The 17,521-nt window shown below is 45.9% G+C and overlaps 1 protein-coding gene across 1 annotated transcript; it reads left to right on the top strand.

Annotated features, from left to right (window-relative positions):
* The first annotated feature begins 8,332 nt into the window (after positions 1 to 8,332).
* On the top strand, positions 8,333 to 17,510 carry LOC120839314 (prostasin-like). The gene is made up of 3 exons (XM_040209584.2): positions 8,333 to 8,504; positions 15,146 to 15,306; positions 17,340 to 17,510. Exons 1-3 carry the CDS (start codon positions 8,423 to 8,425, stop codon positions 17,508 to 17,510), a joined length of 414 nt encoding a protein of 137 aa, XP_040065518.1. The 5' UTR covers positions 8,333 to 8,422.
* The last annotated feature ends 11 nt before the right edge of the window (positions 17,511 to 17,521 follow it).

Genomic DNA, 17,521 nt, shown 5'->3' with positions numbered 1-17,521 from the left:
CACCAGTCACCTAGCGATGTTTGGAGATTTGTGTTTGTCCTTTCCCCCCTTGTTTTCTTTCTCCAGCAATTATCTTCGTCATTACTGTCCAGCTGGCTCGCAGCTTTGAGTTTATTGCATTATCATCATATCCTTAAACTGCAGGCCTTTCACCCTTGTTGGTGTTAGACTGGTGGCAGCTGATAAAACATGTTTGCTCTACTGACGTCTAACTCCTGGTAGACTCAGTTGGTAGAGCGCTTTCGCGAAATGTAGAGGTCCCTGGTTCGATATGAAGACAAGGTGGATTGTAATGCGAAATGACTGTATGCCCCATTACGTGAAAATCCGGCATCGTCGGCGGTGTGACCGAGCGACGGTACCAAAAATGGCCGAGGCGCAAAGAATAAAAACATGTAAAATATGCTCGGATTGATCAGTGCTGCCACTCCTCCTGATTTATCAGATCAGAATGTCTATTGATTTTTTTCAGAATTCTGCTGATTCAATGATAATACCACAGAATCTACTGATTTTTTTTCTCTTTCTTACCAAAGCGTGGTCCAAACCTTACTACTATTTGCTCCAAGGCGTGTCCTCGAGTTATTTCGGCGCACCTCGGCGGCTCATTTCACGTGTGTGTATGTGTGTATGTAGGCATTGTAAAAGGAAATGAGGGGAAAAAGTCGCAGGTGGATTGACGTATAAAATGGGAAAGGGGAAGGAAGGCCTTTCAAAGCTAGAGTCACTACAGAGCGACGGCATGGTCGACCATCTGAGAGGGCGCGCCTCGGTTCCCGCCTTCCATTGGCCGTGCAGTATGTTACGCGGTTTGGGCGATTTTAATTCGCTTATAACTTCAAAAATAACGCGAAGTTTGCTACCACAATTGTTTCTCCGTGTTACCCCGTTGCCTGAGGTCTATCTCAGCGCAAGTTTTCGACCAGTCGAAAAATCATTGGAAGGCCCTTTTCTTTAAAACACCTTGGGAGATAGGGACTTTAAAGAAAAATTCCGGCAACGAACTTTACACTCAAAGAACTACAGGTTTTCCCGCTCATTTTAATCCAAGCGACGACCAATTTAATCCCGGGGTCACTCAATTTAATCCAAGCGCCATACAATTTAATCCAAGCGCCACACAATTTAATCCCAGGGTCAGTCAATTTAATCCACAATATATATATGGACTTATTGTGTTCAGTGGTCGTGTTTTGCTTACACATTTGGTAACTTAGAATAATTGTTTATGCAATTAGAATTTTTGGGGGGCAATTGAGAATTTGATCACTAATGTGATTACTTTGAGTTACTAGTCCCACTATTGACGAGGCTTAACTGATATGTTGGTTACTCTTTTTAGAGCGCAGCTCTTAGGCACCCGTTTCGAACTTAAGCGGCGTCGGCGTCGCCACCGCCGTCGGCGTAACCACGCGGTGAATGATGGGTAAATTCCCCCGCTAAATTTAGCGGAAAAATTTCCCCGCTAGATCTAGCGGAAAACTTTTCCTGCTAAATCCATCGAAAAATTTTCCCAGCTAGATTTAACGAAAAATTTGCCCCGCAGATTCTAGTGGAATATTTTCCCCGCTAAGTCTAGCAGAAAAGTGTCCCCGCTAAATCTAGTGTAAAATTTTTCCCGCTAAATTTAGCGGAAACTTTTTTCCCGCTAAACCTAGCGGAATGCTTTTCCCGCTAAATCTAGCGGAAAATTTTCCAGATTTAGCGAAAAATTTGCCCCGCAAAGGCTAGCGGAAACGTTTCCCCGCTAAATCTAGTGGAAAATGTTTCCCGCTAAATCTAGCGGAAAATGTTCCCCGCCAAATCTAGCGGAACAATTTACCAGCTAGATTTAGCGGAAAAGTTTCCCCGCTAAGTCTTGCGGAAAATTTTCCCAGCTAAATCTAGTGTAAAATGTTTCCCACTAAATTTAGCGGAAAATTTTTACCCGCTAAATCTAGCGGAAAGTTTTCCCCGCGAAATCTAGCGGAAAATTTTCCCAGCTGGATTTAGTGAAAAATTTGCCCTGCAAACTCTAGCGGAAAAGTTTTCTCGCTAAATCTAGTAGAAAAATTTTCCCGCTAAATCCAGCGGAAAAGGTTCCCCGCTAAATCTAGCGGAAAAATTTCCCAGCTAAATTTAGCGGACAATTTTCCCCGCTAAGCCTAGCGGAAAATTTGCCCCGCTAAATATAGTGTAAAATGTTTCCACTACAATCAGCGGGAAAATTTTCCCGCTAAATCTAGCGGAAAGTTTTCCCCGCTAAATCTAGCGGGAAATTTTCCCAGTTAGATTTAGCAAAAAATTTGCCCCGCAAAGTCCAGCGGAAAAGCTTCCCCGCTAAATCTAATGGAAAATTTTTCCCGCTAAATCTGGCGGAAAATTTTTCCCCGCTAAATCTAGCGGAAAAATTTCCCAGCAAGATCTAGCGGAACATTTGCCCCGCCAAGTCTAGCGAAAAAGTCTCCCCGCTTAATCTAGTGGAAAAGTTTTCCCCCTAAATCTAGCGGAACAATTTACCAGCTACACTTAGCGGAAAATTTTCCCCGCTAAGTCTTGCGGAAAGTTTTCCCCGCTAAATCTAGTGTAAAATTTTCCCCACCAAATGTAGCGGAAAATTTTTCCCGCTAAATCTAGCGTACAGTTTTCCCCGCTAAATCTAGCGGAAAATTCTAGATTTAGCGGAAAATTTGCCCCGCCAAGTCTAGCGGAAAAGTTTCCCCGCTTAATCTAATGGAAAATTTTTCCCGCTACATCTAGCGGAAAATTTTCCCCGCCAAATCTAGTGTAAAATTTTTCCCACTAAATTTAGCGGAAAATTTTTTCCCGCGAAATCTAGCGTAAAGTTTTCTCCGCTAAATCTAGCGGAAAATGTCCCCACTAGATTTAGCGGGGAAAATTTTTCGCTTACTTCAGCGGGGAAAATTTTTCCGCTAGATTTAGCGGGGAACATTTTCTGGTAAAGTTAGCGGGGAAACTTTTCCGCTAGATTTAGTGGGGAAAATTTTCCGCAAATTTTAGCGGGGAAATTTTTCCGCTAAACAGCGAGGAAAATTTCCCTCTAAGTTTAGCAGGAAAAATTTTCCGATAAATTTAGCAGGGACATTTTCCGCTAAATTTAGCGGAGCAAATTTTACGCTAGATATAGCGGGGAAAAATTTCCTCTAGGCTTAGCGGGGCAAATTTTCCGCTAAATCTAGCTGGGAAGATTTTCCGCTAGATTTAGCGGGGAAAAGTTTCCGCTAAATATAGCGGGAAAAATTTTCCTTTAGATTTAGCGGAGAAAATTGACCGCTAAATTTAGCGGGACAATGTTCTGCTAGATTTAGCAGGAAAAACATTCCGCTAGATTTAGCTTAAAAATTTTCCGCTAGATATAGCGGGGAAGCTTTTCCGCTAGACTTTGCGGCGCAAATTTTCTGTTAAATCTAGCTGGAAAAATTTTCCGCTAGGTTTAGCGCGAAAAATGTTCCGCTAGATTTAGCAGTAAAAATTTTCCGCTAGATTTAGCGGGAACCTTTTCCGCTCAACTTTGCGGGGCAAATTTTCCAATAAATCTAGCTGGGAAAATTTTCCGCTAGATTTAGCGGGGGGAAATTTTCCGCTAAATATAGCGGGAAAAATTTTTCCGCTAGACTTAGCGGAGAAAATTGTCCGCTAAATTTAGCGGGACAATGTTCTGCTAGATTTAGCAGGAAAAACATTCCGCTAGATTTAGCTTAAAAATTTTCCGCTAGATTTAGCGGGGAAGCTTTTCCGCTAGATTTTGCGGCGCAAATTTTCCGATACATCTAGCTGGGAAAATTTTCCGCTTTTTTTAGCGGGGGAAATATTCCACTAAATATAGCGGGGAATGTTTTCCGCTAGATAGAGCGGGGAAAATTTTCCGCTAAATTTAGCGGGGAAAATGTTCCGCTAGATTTAGCAGTAAAAATTTTCCGCTAGATTTAGCGGGAAAACTTTTCCGCTAGATTTAGCGGGGAAGCTTTTCCGCTCGACTTTGCGGGGCAAATTTTCCAATAAGTCGAGCTGGGAAAATTTTCCGCTAGATTTAGCGGGGAAATTTTTCCGCTAAATATAGCGGGAAGAATTTTCTGCTAGATTTAGCGGGGAAGATTTTCCGCTAAATTTAGCTGGGAAAATGTTCCGCTAGATTTAGCAGGGAAAATTTTCCGCTAGATTTAGCGGAGAAAATTTCCGCTAAATTTAGCGGGGGAATTCGCCCATCATGCACCGCGTGGTTACGCCGACGCCGCTTAAGCCGGAAACGGGTGCCTAAGAGCTGCGCTGTAAAAAGAGTAACCAACATATCAATTAAGCCTCGTCAATAGTGGGACTAGTAACTCAAAGTAATCACATTAGTGATCAAATTCTCCATTTCCCCCCAAAAATTCAAATTGTATAAATAATTATTCTAAGTTACCGAATGTGTAAGCAAAACACGACCACTGAACACAATAAGTCCATATATATATATTGTGGATTAAATTGACTGACCCCGGGATTAAATTGTGTGGCGCTTGGATTAAATTGTATGGCGCTTGGATTAAATTGAGTGACCCCAGGATTAAATTGGTCGTCGCTTGGATTAAAATGAGCGGGAAAACCTGTAGAAGTGTGAGACGACTAAGTGATAAAGACTGAGCAACTTCCGGTAATTCTGTAATAGTCGCGCGGCAGCTGACTTCCGGATATTGCAGGAAGAGGTCTTGGGAAATTTGCTTTGTATACAGTTTTTGCCTTTTTTTCATTGCTCCCTTTTGTTTTTGTGGTATTTTTCACGTGTACTGTGAAAATGATCAATGCAATAACCGTACAACACAAAGAAGCTAATAAAACAACAAACTACCGAATTTAGAAATCTGCTCATTTTTCAAGCTGAAAGCTACTACAATTTTCTCGAGAGCAGTGGCAACACTGGAATTGATGTCAAATATCTCAGAGAGGTTTCGGTAAACAAAGCAAATTAATGGTTTTGAAAGGAAAATTTTGTACATTTCAGCCTGGGTGGGAATCAAACCCGGGCGTCCAGGGTACGAGTCAAGCACGCTTCTCCGACGCCTTTTTTATTATTATTTATTAGATAAGGCCGATTTATTTACATAGTAAAAGGAACTAAGTGAGTCGACGGCTCGCGACTGACCCATGAGGTCTAACAATTCAGAATGCATTCACAGTGATCGACATACAGTTGCATCGACCGTACACTTCAACAGTGGGCCAAAGAATAAGAACAACAGACAATAGTAACACAAAACCTGCATCCACTGATTTGTTAATTGGTCATCTCGTTATTTTCAATCGGGACTTAAGAGTTTCCTAAGAGTCGCTCTCAAAGAACTGTATCTCCTGAACCAGGGATGGGCAGTATTTCAAATACAAGTATTTGAAATACGTATTTCAAATACTTTGTGTATTTTGAATTTGTATTTAATTAAAAATTAGGTAATGTATTTGACGTGTGTATTTAAATACTAAAACGTGGGTATTTCAAATACAATTGTAATTAAATACAATTTTGTGGGCGAAACTACATCTTGTTTTTATGCATGTGGTTGTAAGATATAGTCTCCATCCTTTATTCCACCATGGGGCTTTTTTCCTTTTCTCCTCCTGCTTTATTTTAAAGGCACTGTTCAGAGCAGGAAGAAAACTACGTTCTGCGCCAAATGCAGTGTCTCTCAATCAAGCACTAGCGTTTAGTGACTTTGTGATTACGGTGCTAGTCCAGGGCGAGAGTAGTGACGAAATCGACGTTCACGGGCAGACTGGCTATTCAGTGTCTGTGACAACTTGTGATGCTTTCCTGCCTGATTTCCATCCATATTTTTGCCTGGAACATTCTAAGTGCAGATTTTCGGAAGTGATGCGAGTTGCAACAATAAAAAATTCTCTAGCTAGTGCTGTGCGTCTTGGTCGTCTCGGTTCTTTGTTGCTCTATACCAAAATGTAGTCCACAAAAAAAAAGCTGCTTGAAGCTCTGTACTTTTTTCACCTATTAAGTCCTAGCTAATTACATTTTTTTGTGATTATATTTCTATTACGTTACTAGAGCCTCGCACACTAACTTCCCAGTGTGCGATGCAAAATTAAAATGAGATACTCAGAAACCCGTTGCAGGTGCCCTGAAGTCACGCAAATTTTGAGGAATGTATTTGGAAAAGTATTTGGAGGACACCAAATACATTTGGTTGTATTTGTATCTTGTACTTAAATGCTTTTTTAGAAATGTAATTAGATTTGGAATTAAATACATCTTTGACGAAGTATTTTGTATTTGTATTTCGATACATATTTGCATGTATTTTGCCCATCCGTGTCCTGAACTAAGAAGGTGACATAGTTAATTCCTTCAATCAAATACCTCCACGTGGGTTGACCAGCTTGTCTTACCAGCGTGTGATCAGTGCGAGAACTCCAAATTGCGTGTAATCTAATTAAGGCTAATATTTCCAGGCTGAGGCTATGCCGTTGCTTCCCGACATGAAGAAACTTCGCGCCGTGCCATGTTGGATATAAACAAATTCTGGCTTCCACCCGCAGCTGGGTCTAGAATAATTTGGCATTTGTACAATACAAGAAGGTGTGCTGCAGCGTCTCGGCAAAGAGTCAAATGACACAGCTTGTTCTCCATGGGAGGAAAACAAGGTTTTTTTCCTCCCATGGAGAACAAGCTGTGTCATTTGACTCTTTGCCGAGAAACTCTTGTTTTCCTCCCACATTTTCACTGGTAACACTTCAATATGAAACCTGACAAAAAGATTATACATTTCCTGCCGGACAGAGTACCTCCTCAAACGCTAGAAGATATCAGATCCGTCCGCCTCTGCAGTAAAGTCAGATCTGTAAAGGGGCAGCGGCATCACTAAGTCAATCGCGTCCCAGTACAAACGTTTCCTTTTCACTTTACTTATGTTTATTCCTTTGAAGATTTATTTTCAGAATACTTCACCGCTTCCGCCATTTCTTTATAAAATCGCAGAACGGGTGCCTTCTTTACTGCAACGTCATCAACGTTGGCGTCCAGCCACGAGGAGAGATAAAGCCCTCCTAACGTCTGCAGTACTGCGGCGGATATCGGGGCTTCCTTGTCTCTAAAAAGCAAAAGCCGATGCACTTTCAACTTAATATCTAAATTAACTAGCCCCAGCCCGCCTTTGTGGGAGCTGATGAAAAGATTAGTACGGCGCGTTCTTTCAAAACGGGAATTCCACACAAAAATCGCATATACTCTTTGCAGTTTTTGCACTTCACTGTTCTGACAAGGCACGACAGGTGCCGAGTACCATGCACAGGAAAAGAAAACAGCATTACAAAGATAACTCCGAGTTAAGAGAGAGAGAGAGAGAGAGAAAGAGAGAGATATTTCTTCCTTACCATTTCGTAGCTTTGGCTCTAAAGGCATTTAGCCTTGTGCCACCTTCGCCTCTGCCCAACTTTGTTCGGTCTAGGCTGACACCTAAGTAATTTGACGACGAAACAGTCCATGGAACTCCCACGCATAAGTCGGGCGCGGACATCCAAGGCCACAGCCAAGACCCTGATGATTTTTTAGTATTCATTTCGCCCCCCTACACACTATAGAACTCTTCTATGTGCCCGAGTGCAGGTCGTAGTTCTGGCCGCGATGTACACCAGTACGCTTACATCATCTGCATAAGCTAGAAGCCTGACGTGCGACACAGCCAGGCCGGCCCCTCGTAGATTAACGTCACTATGAATTGCCCTACAGAGAGGCTCTGATTACAAACCAAAGAGTGTCTCTAACCGATGAAAATAGAGGGATCGACGTGGTTTCCGACCGTTTACTAAGAGGCGCGTCCTTGCAGATTTTTTTCGGTCGCGCACCAGTCAGCTAGCTGTGTTTGGAGATTTGTGTGTGCCCTTTGTCCCCTTTTTTCTCGTTCTCTAGTGATTATTTTCGTCATTCTTGTCCAGCTCGTTTGCACCTTTGCATTCATTGCATCGTAACCATAAGCTTAAAATGCAGGCCGTTCACACTTGCTTGTGTTAGACTGGTGGTAGCGGGAAAAAAACGTTTGCTCTACTGACGTCTAACTCCTGGTTATCTCAGTTAGTAGAGCGCTCCACTCAAAATTGAGAGGTCCCTGATTCGATAGCAGGACCAGGCGGATTGTTTCGGTCGCGCACCAGTCACGTAGATGTGTGTTGAGATTTATGTTTTTCCTCTGCCCCCAGGTAGACACCATGTATTTTGCACCCCCAAATTTGTTTCTCTCGGCAAGGTAATTAGGAATCACCATTGGCACGTCGCCATGAGGTCATGTGGAAGCCATGTGTAGTGACGAGTCTTTTTGTGTTATTTTCTTCTTGCTTACAGCTCCGGCAACACCCTAAATGGAACCTCGCGACCAAAAACTACGACTACGCCATCGTGAAGTTGGCGAGAAAGCTGGACTTCGCCGGCAAACACAAGCACCTGATGCCCATCTGTCTCCCGGAGAAGGACCAGAGCTTTGACGGAGAGACGTGCACAGCTTCGGGATGGGGACTCACCAAAGACCGTGAGTGAATTCAAAACAAGTTCAAGCCTTAAGCTTCGCGCGAACTTTATAAAATTACTTCATGAGACCATCCCTGACTAGATGCAGACTAAACCCTTATCTGGTGAATAAACATTATCACCAGCAGATTCCAGCGCCACCAGTGGACGGTGCTGAAGAACAGAAGACAGTGGTACTCTTCAACATTCATAAATAATATACCCTTTAGCTCCTAAAGGCACCGAAAGACTAATCAAAATAAAATTTGGCTGCATTTTGGTTATTCTGCTAAACGCGTTTAAATGAGGTAGCTTTATTGGGCGGGTGAAGCTTCTAGTTCGGGTTGTGCCCAGTGATTTCCCTACACACCCATTAGGGAGGGTGTACACTCCCTCCCCTGTTTTTCTGAAGGAAACCCCTTAATTCGCAATGACTCCTGTATTCTCAGTGCCTCCCCTAACGGCCTAACCCACCCCCCCCCCCTAAAACTTTAGAAACCCCCCCCCCCCCCTGATTTCAAATCATGGGGAAACCCCTGGTTGTGCCTGTGGCAGGGTTTTATATGGAAACAGATTAAGTCACAGCATTATCTCTTGTGACGCAGCTTGCGCTTCCCCCGGTATCACCCAGATAAAAAAAAAATTGCGCTGAATTTTCTGGGTTACCAAGAAAAGCGAAACGCGCTTTCCTGCCCTTTCTACTCCTCCTTCCGCGAACTCTTTCTGCACCACCTAGTCCTGCTCCTCTCTTCCTTGTCTTTTCCACCCCTCTCCGCTCCGCTCGCTTTCTGACACCACCTGTTTCCGCTCCTCCGGTTCCTGTGTGCTGGGCCCGTAGCTCAGTTAGCAGCGCACTCGACTTCCACGCCAGTGACCAAAATCAAACTATCGTTGTTGTTTTTTTAGAGCGCAGCTCTTAGGGGCCCGTTTCCGGCTTGAGCGGCGTCGGCGTCGCCGTCGGCGTCGCCGTTGGCGTCGCCGTCGCCGTTGGCGTCGCCGTCGCCGTCGGCGTCGCCGTCGGCGTAACCGCGAGGTCACGTGACCCCCCGAGGTCACGTGACCCACCCAGGTCACGTGACACCCCTAGGTCACGTGACACCCCTAGGTCACGTGACACCCAGAAGTCACGTGACCCCCTGAAGTCACGTGACCCCCTTGATGTCACGTGACCCCCTTAGGTCACGTGACCCCTTGAGGTCACCTGACCCCTTAGGTCACGTGACCCCCAGAAGTCACGTGACCCCCTGAAGTCACGTGACCCCCTTGAGGTCACGTGACCCCCTTAGGTCACGTGACCCCCTGAGGTCACCTGACCCCTTGAGGTCACGTGACCCCCAGAAGTCACGTGACCGCCTTGAGGTCACGTGACCCCCTAAGGTCACGTGACCCCTTGAAGTCACGTGACTTCTGGGGATCACGTGACCCCCTAATGTCATGTGACCCTTCAGGTCACGTGACCCCCGAGGTCACGTGAGCCCCTGAGGTCACATGACCCCATGAGGTCACGTGACCTTAGGGGTCATGTGACCTCAAGGCGGTCGCGTGACTTCTGGGGGTCACGTGACCTCAAGGGGTCAGGTGACCTAAGGGGGTCACGTGACCTAGGGGTGTCACATGACCTGGGTGGGTCACGTGACCCCCAGAAGTCACGTGACCCCCTTAGGTCACGTGACCCCCTGAGGTCACCTGACCCCTTGAGGTCACGTGACCCCCAGAAGTCACGTGACCGCCTTGAGGTCACGTGACCCCATGAGGTCACGTGACCCCCTGAAGTCACGTGACCCCCTTGAGGTCACGTGACCTCAAGGAGTCACCTATCCCTCAGTACGCTTCCATCTTCCTCCTCAAGAGCTGCGCTCTAACCGGCGTTACAGGGAATTGTAAACGGCTTTCATTTTTTTGTTTTTTTTTAAGATTGTTTAGCCGGTTACGGATTGACCAACCTACACATTTCGTGCCTGAAGTTCGTTGTCCCTATAAAGCTACCGTTTTAAAACCAAGATGTAATGTCAAAGTTCCCTCAGCAGACAACTGTGTCCGGAAAAAAACGATGGGCAACATTCTTCGCTTTATTTTGGGCGGCGACATTAACAACTTTGTCGTTGTTGTTGTTGTTTTCACTGCAACCAGGGTACGAGGGTACAACGGTGCAACTTGGTTAGTATTCGGGAGTTTTAGCGAGTCGTTTCTGGCATGAACGGTTGCGAAATCACGAACGGTTCGAAATCACGAACGGTTCGGTTCAACGGTTTCGACGAGTGGTAAACACCAGACGAAGGTTTTTAGTGAGCCGTAGAACGAAGACGCACGATACGAAACGACACGTCAAAATCAATGATGATGATAACTGCTTGTTTGTCCCACAGAACCATCTCCTAATGTAAAGGAATACTGTTTTTTAATGTAATTTTCAAGCTTTTTACAGAATCAGTGGCCCGACTCCGCCTCGCCATTAGGTGTCGCCGTCGTTTCAACAACAAAAACAAACGATGACAGCGCTGATCGAGACATGCTCGTCTCGTAGCGCTGGATTGTTTACCCTACTTGCGCAATAAAATGCCGATACCGCCTAAAGGACAACTGCCTCCAATACTCAACTTAACCCTGGCCAGGAAGACCGCCTTTTTTTACGCTGATTACGGTGTAACGGTGGAAATAAAACGGCATCGATGCAAAAAGAGACGGCCCATATCCTTATCGGCACGCCAGAGAAAGGATCGTAGCGTTAGCGTTCCTGGTCTCGGCAGTCAGGAATTAGGTAGAAACATTTTAAAAAGAGTCACGCAAAACGCTGAAAGCTATCCGCGCCGCCAGAAAGGCAAACGGCACAAAGCATTCTAAATTTAAAGCTGTCAAGTTAGGGTCTCGTGCTAATTCATCCTCTTGCATCAAAATCGCTGGTCGCGCTGCGATAAAGCTTGAAGCTGTCGAGTGAGGGTGTGAGAGCACTTTATTGAAGGCGCGAATACACATCGCAAATTGCCGGCACCTCGCCCCGCATTGACATTTCTACAACTGTTAAGTATAAAAGGTTCCTAAAGTGTACGTACCGCATAGTGCGAAGACATTCCGTACGGCTTTTATTTTATATCTGCACCACACAAAAAGGCACATTCTGTCAGGAATGTTAAAACCCCTATGCGGAGAAACTGCGTCGTTCACCAAACCCGATGCAGCTCCCCACCACTTTTAAAAGTACAATTGAACGGCCGAAGGGGCACTTGTAATTAGGGTTGCCAGATTGGGCTATAAATAGCCAAATTGGGCTAGTTTTATTTGCAGTTGGCGGGAAAAAATGGTAGTTGGCTATTTGGCTGGTATTGGGCTATTTCTGACCTGTGCATGGGGCAATTTCTGACCTGTGCTGGAACCAAAATGCCAGAAAGCACTTGGGTTTGTAGGTTAGAATGTATTTTTTTAGAGTAAGTTACGTGAACATTTGGCGCTTCAGTCCCTTAACCCTGATAAGTTTGCGACAGCAAACAAATTCGTCCTCTTTTTGCGCGCCTTGTGCAGCTGTTTAACTCCGAATTTCGTCTGGATGCAAGCATGCACCTATACTTTGTGCTCAATTCTGCATAGTTCTCCCGTGACGTCATTCTGGTCACCATGCCCCGATACTAAGCGTCCCAATACAGTGGAAGGTATGTTGTCATGCGCTTGTACGAGCGTTTCAGGAAGTTCGCCGAACGTACAAGGGACGCCATTTCTGGGGCATTTGATGGATAAAAATGTATTATGTGTCTTTTCTGCTTAAAATAAACGTTTCAAAATATAAGTTTTTTTGGGGGGCTATTTTTGGGCTATTTTTCTGGATCGACATTTGGCTATTTCGGGCTATATCTTGTAGACGTTTGGCGGGTTGGAGTTCAAACACCTGGCAACCCTGCTTGCAATAACCATTTCGAGTTCATTCTAGTCAAGCGGCAAGGATCCGGATTCACCGGGTCCACTGAAGAGTTGTGCGGGCACCCACTTTCGCTGATTCATCGGCGCATCTCACTGTTAACCGTATTCTTGCGCCTCGTTAGCCCCCGTTGGCTGCGTCCTCCATGTGGGGTCTAGTTTATGCTGGTTTAGCATCTTGGCATCAGTTATCACCGTCCACCTCGGGCTGTCCTGATAAAGATTCACGTGAACCACTTCCCGCAGCAGCCAAATGTCTGCTTCCCCGGTGGATCGGAGCTTTTTTTTTTTTTTTTTTTTTTTGGGGGGGGGGGGGGGGTGCCGCGTCCAGCTCGCCTTCACCGGTCCGCCATTTTGGAAAGCTCTGAGTCGTGCTGAATAGTTCCCATTCGCGCGAACGGTTCCAGCGCCACGAGTCGTAACGATTCGACCAAAACATTTGCCAGCTTCAGAACGACTCGCATGCGCATGCGCAGTGGCGTCGGCGAGTCGTGTGTGGGTGAACCGTTCGCCTCGAAACGGCTCACTAAAACTCCCTATTGTCTCTCGGACGCCCCTGCCACATATGTTTCAAGCATAGTTAAGTTTCAAAATTTATTGCGGTATTCCTTCAAATTTGACAACGCAGACAGGTACCGATGGCAGCATACAAATTGACATTACTACGTACAAGTTGAAGCATCGTAATATTATCAATACTTATTTTCAAAGATTTGTAAATAGCCATCATGACCTGCACAATGATGTTTGGAAAACACGTGCCACCAAAATACTTCATAAAGGCCTCCACGCTAAGCAGAAAAATATTTGAGTGACAAAGTTAGTAGTGTGGTTACATGCTTTTGATTATCTTTGCCTTCCTGCGAACCATATGTAGATTGTCTGGTTTCCAGCGACATGACAGGTGAAGATTAGGCACCCACGTGCACCAAAAAGCATCACACAAAGACACCTTACGTTCGGCCGCATCGTAGGCTACGAGCTATCGGAGCCCATCCAGGGTCGTGTGAGTTTCCCGTGACCTTCGTTAGGTAGCGCCGTGACGCGCGAAAGTCCTAGTTTCGAGCTACGTTCACACAACTGGATTGGCTGGGATGGCATGCTCGCTGCGGCCGGACGTAAGGTGAAATGGGGCATAGTGCACGAGCTAGCACAGCAGCTTCTTCCACAAGACATAACACGACACTGAGACTGCAGGAAGCAAAAACAACAAACATAGACGCAGTTCGTTTGAGTCCTGATTTGCTGGTCATTATTCTCTTAATTGAACTCGACGCCGGTTATGATTCAGTTGCACATGAGTAGGGTTCCGTCTTTTTGGTAAATACTGAAAAATCCGAAAATATATTTCTAAACTGGGTTTATCAAAATAAAAAAAAACGAGAACAAAAACAAATTGGAGAGAATTCCCTTAAACGTCTGAAACCAAAGATTCACGGGAAAAAAACCTGTACTATTACAGCTTTATTTTGATGTGAACGGTAACACCACCCACACTGAACTGTCCGCGAGGCTGCTTCTTTTTTCGGACTCCTTATCGCCTTTCTTTCTGTTATCGGTACGGGATTCACGCGCATGTTCCATTGGAGGTAAGGGAATCCTATTCCCTTTTTTTTTAAACATATGTCCTGATGAACTCCGATTTTTTTCCCAAGTCAACCTGCTCATTCTCCAAAGCGCCGTCTTGCTATAGCTAGGGCTTTCACTACTTCGAGCGCGTCCCCGCGCGTTGGTGCTGCCTAGTTAAAAGGTTTGTTAGGGTTTCATGTTTTCGGGGTTTATTTTTTTAAAACTTCGTGGGTGATTTTTCGAGGTTTACCTTTTCCCGCAGATCCGTTGTTCTTTGGTGACAACTTTTTCTGCGTGACCGAAAAAACGGGGTTTCTCGGAGCTTATGTTGAAGAAAATGGGACATGTTATTTACCAACCTCCGCATTACATTCGCGTGCCCCAAATAATCGAAAGACATCCCCGTATACCGACAAGGAAAAGAAACGAGATGTGGGGATCCAGAGCAAAAACCAGACTCGCGGACAGTTCATTGGAGGTGGTACATGTTTTGTGCCAAAATAAAACTGTTAATATTTTCATTCCTCAAAGGTTGGGTTTTTCTTTTTCAAGGACCGACTTTGATATAACCGCCTTGGGGGTTGGTTAACTTTTGTGGTTTATCGGTATTTACCGAAAACACTAAACCATAATTTTAGGCCGTGCGAAGTGGGCACAGAGTTAATTCAAGATTTCGTTATCCCCCACTTCGAAGCAGAAGATATCGCAATAATGTCTTGAATTGCGAAACTTTATGTCGCTGAGGAGGAAAGGCCTCGCTCTACTATTTAGTATACGAGCGTTTAAACAAAGATTCAACACGCAATGAGGTGTGCAGCAAGTGTTCCCTCTCTGCCCTCCTCCCCTCCCCCCTTTTTTTTATTTTTTAATCATGAGGTTTCTTTTTGGAGGGTTTCCTGGATTTAACCCCGGTCAGAGCACCGATCTATTATTGGCTTATTAAAAGAAATAGTGTGCAGACCTCAATGCGTCTAACAGTAAGGACTACCCGCCTGCCAATCAAACCCAATCAGAACTCGGCGTCGTTATGACGTCACCGCAAATCCTGTGCTAGACGCAGACGACTGCTCTCATCATAGTGTGGGTGCTGCAGAAAGTGATCATTATAAATTTTCGAAACTCGAGTAGTCTAACCCTTTGCGTGATTTGGCAAAAAAGCAATCCGGCATTTTTAACCCCTTCCCGCAGCAAGCGAGGGAGGCGCCCAAATGCCCGCCCAGCTTCAAAAAGTGGACCTGCCCATTGTGCCTTACAACGTCTGCAAGGAGTACTACAAGGACGTTAACGAGGTCCACGAGGACACCATGATCTGCGCCGGCCTCGAAGAGGGCGGTAAATCTGTGTGTTATGTAAGAATTGTTCGTGTCAATTTCTCTGTGTTTCGGTTTTTCTTTTTCTTTTTCTAAGTTGCAGACAAGTTTTAGTTTTGTGAAGACAAGTATATTGTGCTTTATGATAACCGGTAGCAATGAATACGCACTAATATCCGTTTCACTCCAAGTTCGACAACAGCCGTCGCCACACTGCGACCAAGCTGTACTTCGTTTCAGCTTCTGTCCGAGCGCGGCCGACGTTATGAGCCGAAGGGCCAATCAAACAGCGAAAGAGGCCCTACGTCATGGCGTGCTCTCTGCAGTTGATAGGGCCAACCGGTATTCGTCGTCTTTCTGTGCGCGCTCCTCCACCGGCTAGTCCTATCAAGCGCAGGGAGCACGGCATGACGCTGCGTTTTTTGCGCTGTTTGATTGGCCCTTCGGCTCATAACATCGGCCGCGCTCGAAGCGAAGCTGAAACGAAGTATAATGAAGCAGCCCTAGAAGTGCATCGTCACATCTCTCATATCGCCCTTTGCGCATTTGCTATGACCTACCCAACCAATCACGCATAGTGACTGCGCCGTGAATCTGCATATTTTATGCGTGATGAGTTGAACCGGTAATAGCGGACCCAGAAAAGACAGCGAGCGCCGTGACGAAGCAATTTTGGCGATGCTTGATTGGCTATTGACCTTACCATGGCTCATCACGCCGGCGAAAAATGCAGAGTCACTGAGCTGTGGACGCATGCGCAGCGTCGGATATACCGCACAGCGGAGCAACAGCGCTTGCTCCGACGTCGTTCCACAGCACAGCAGACAAAGATGGCAGCGTTAAAGAGGCGAGTTTTGCAAAAGCCTCTGCCTCTGATCGTCTTCCACTGCGGTCAGACTTACGTAATAGGGAGTTTTAGGGAACCGTTTTTTTTTTCACATCCGATAGGGTACGGTGGGGCCTCCGGTACGAACTGCGCATGCGCTAGCACAGAAGACTCCCATACGCGCAGTCCGTCCCGGAGGGCCCATCGTCCCGTATCGGATGGGCAAAAACGGTTCTTTAAAGGCCGGTTCTCACATGCAGCGAAGCGCTGATGTAGCGCTGCTCACGTGCCGTCAGCTACTTATCGTCTGACATGAGCAACAGTTTTGACGGTGCGATACAAAGCTGGTGAACGCTCCTGTCGGCACGTGCTTAGCGCGAGGTCAGCAGCGCTATGCTTGTAGCGCTCCGCTGCATGTGTGAACAGGCCTTAAAACTCTCTAATATAATAAGATAGAATCTTTAATTATATCATCCTTAAATGTAATACAGATAAAGCAATAAAGGTAAAACATTTTCTTCGTATACCTGTCGAATCATCGCCGTCCTCTCTCGACGCATCGCAACTGCCCGTCTACACTTTCTCCCTTAGATGGCGTTCCGTTGATCTGCGTTTCCGTTTGAGCGTGATCGAATGCGTTGTGACAACTTACGACCGCATGCGTCAAAAGAACACGCTTGCTCCATCTATCGGATAGTACTGGAACACTCGCGATCCGCGGACATACTTACGCATCAGTCTTTCATCGCGTGGTTGAAATAATCTAGACAGTGTTATAAGCGAACATTTCCCATAGACAGTGCTTAGACTTTATTGCGCAAATCGGGAAAAAGCTTCAGTCCAGGAAAGCCCTTTAGTCTGAGCAGGGCGTGCCTTATTATTTTTTCCGAGGTTCTCGCTTTGTGATTGGTTCTTCGGTGTTCTTATCGGCTAATGTCGCAATCTGATTGTTCGCGGGCTGGTAATATAGATGCTGAAGACGACTAGTCACGCCTTTCGTGAACTGCCAGCGACTGTACGTTTACCGCGATGGCAGTCTGTCTTTTTGCCGCCAGCGGGTGCACAGAAACGCTCACGACGCACTCGGTCTCTGGCTACGACCGCCGCATTAGTATTTTCTCTGTCGCAACCTCTTCACTCACTCTCTTCCTCTTTCTTTATTCGTCTCTTTCTTTCTTTCTCGATCGCACTCAAATGCAAAGGTGTGAATTTGCCTTTATCTGCTCGCGATGTTTCCCGCTCCCAGGGAGACTCGGGAGGACCGCTGCAGTGCGCTAGAGAAGACGGCCACTACGTCCTCGCCGGAGCGACGTCCTGGGGCACGACGTGCGCGGCGCCCAAGCAGCCGGGAGTCTTCTCGAAGATCGCCACCCAACTGGACTGGATCCGAATGGTCACCGGGGCCGGGGAAGAGTAGAGAGGAACGCC

Source organism: Ixodes scapularis, unplaced genomic scaffold (assembly GCF_016920785.2).
Source record: "Ixodes scapularis isolate PalLabHiFi unplaced genomic scaffold, ASM1692078v2 ptg001354l_1__unscaffolded, whole genome shotgun sequence".
NCBI classification, from domain to species: Eukaryota; Metazoa; Arthropoda; class Arachnida; order Ixodida; family Ixodidae; genus Ixodes; species Ixodes scapularis.
This window is presented reverse-complemented; position numbering and strand designations above follow the sequence as displayed.

What these genes read in the sequence shown, in the direction of transcription:
- LOC120839314 (XM_040209584.2), top strand. Translation starts at nt 8,423, where the DNA reads ATGCCCATCTGTCTCCCGGAGAAGGACCAGAGCTTTGACGGAGAGACG. An exon ending in ATGGGGACTCACCAAAGACC is followed by an intron (nt 8,505 to 15,145) that starts GTGAGTGAATTC and finishes CCCTTCCCGCAG; the next exon opens with CAAGCGAGGGAGGCGCCCAA. An exon ending in GCGGTAAATCTGTGTGTTAT is followed by an intron (nt 15,307 to 17,339) that starts GTAAGAATTGTT and finishes TCCCGCTCCCAG; the next exon opens with GGAGACTCGGGAGGACCGCT.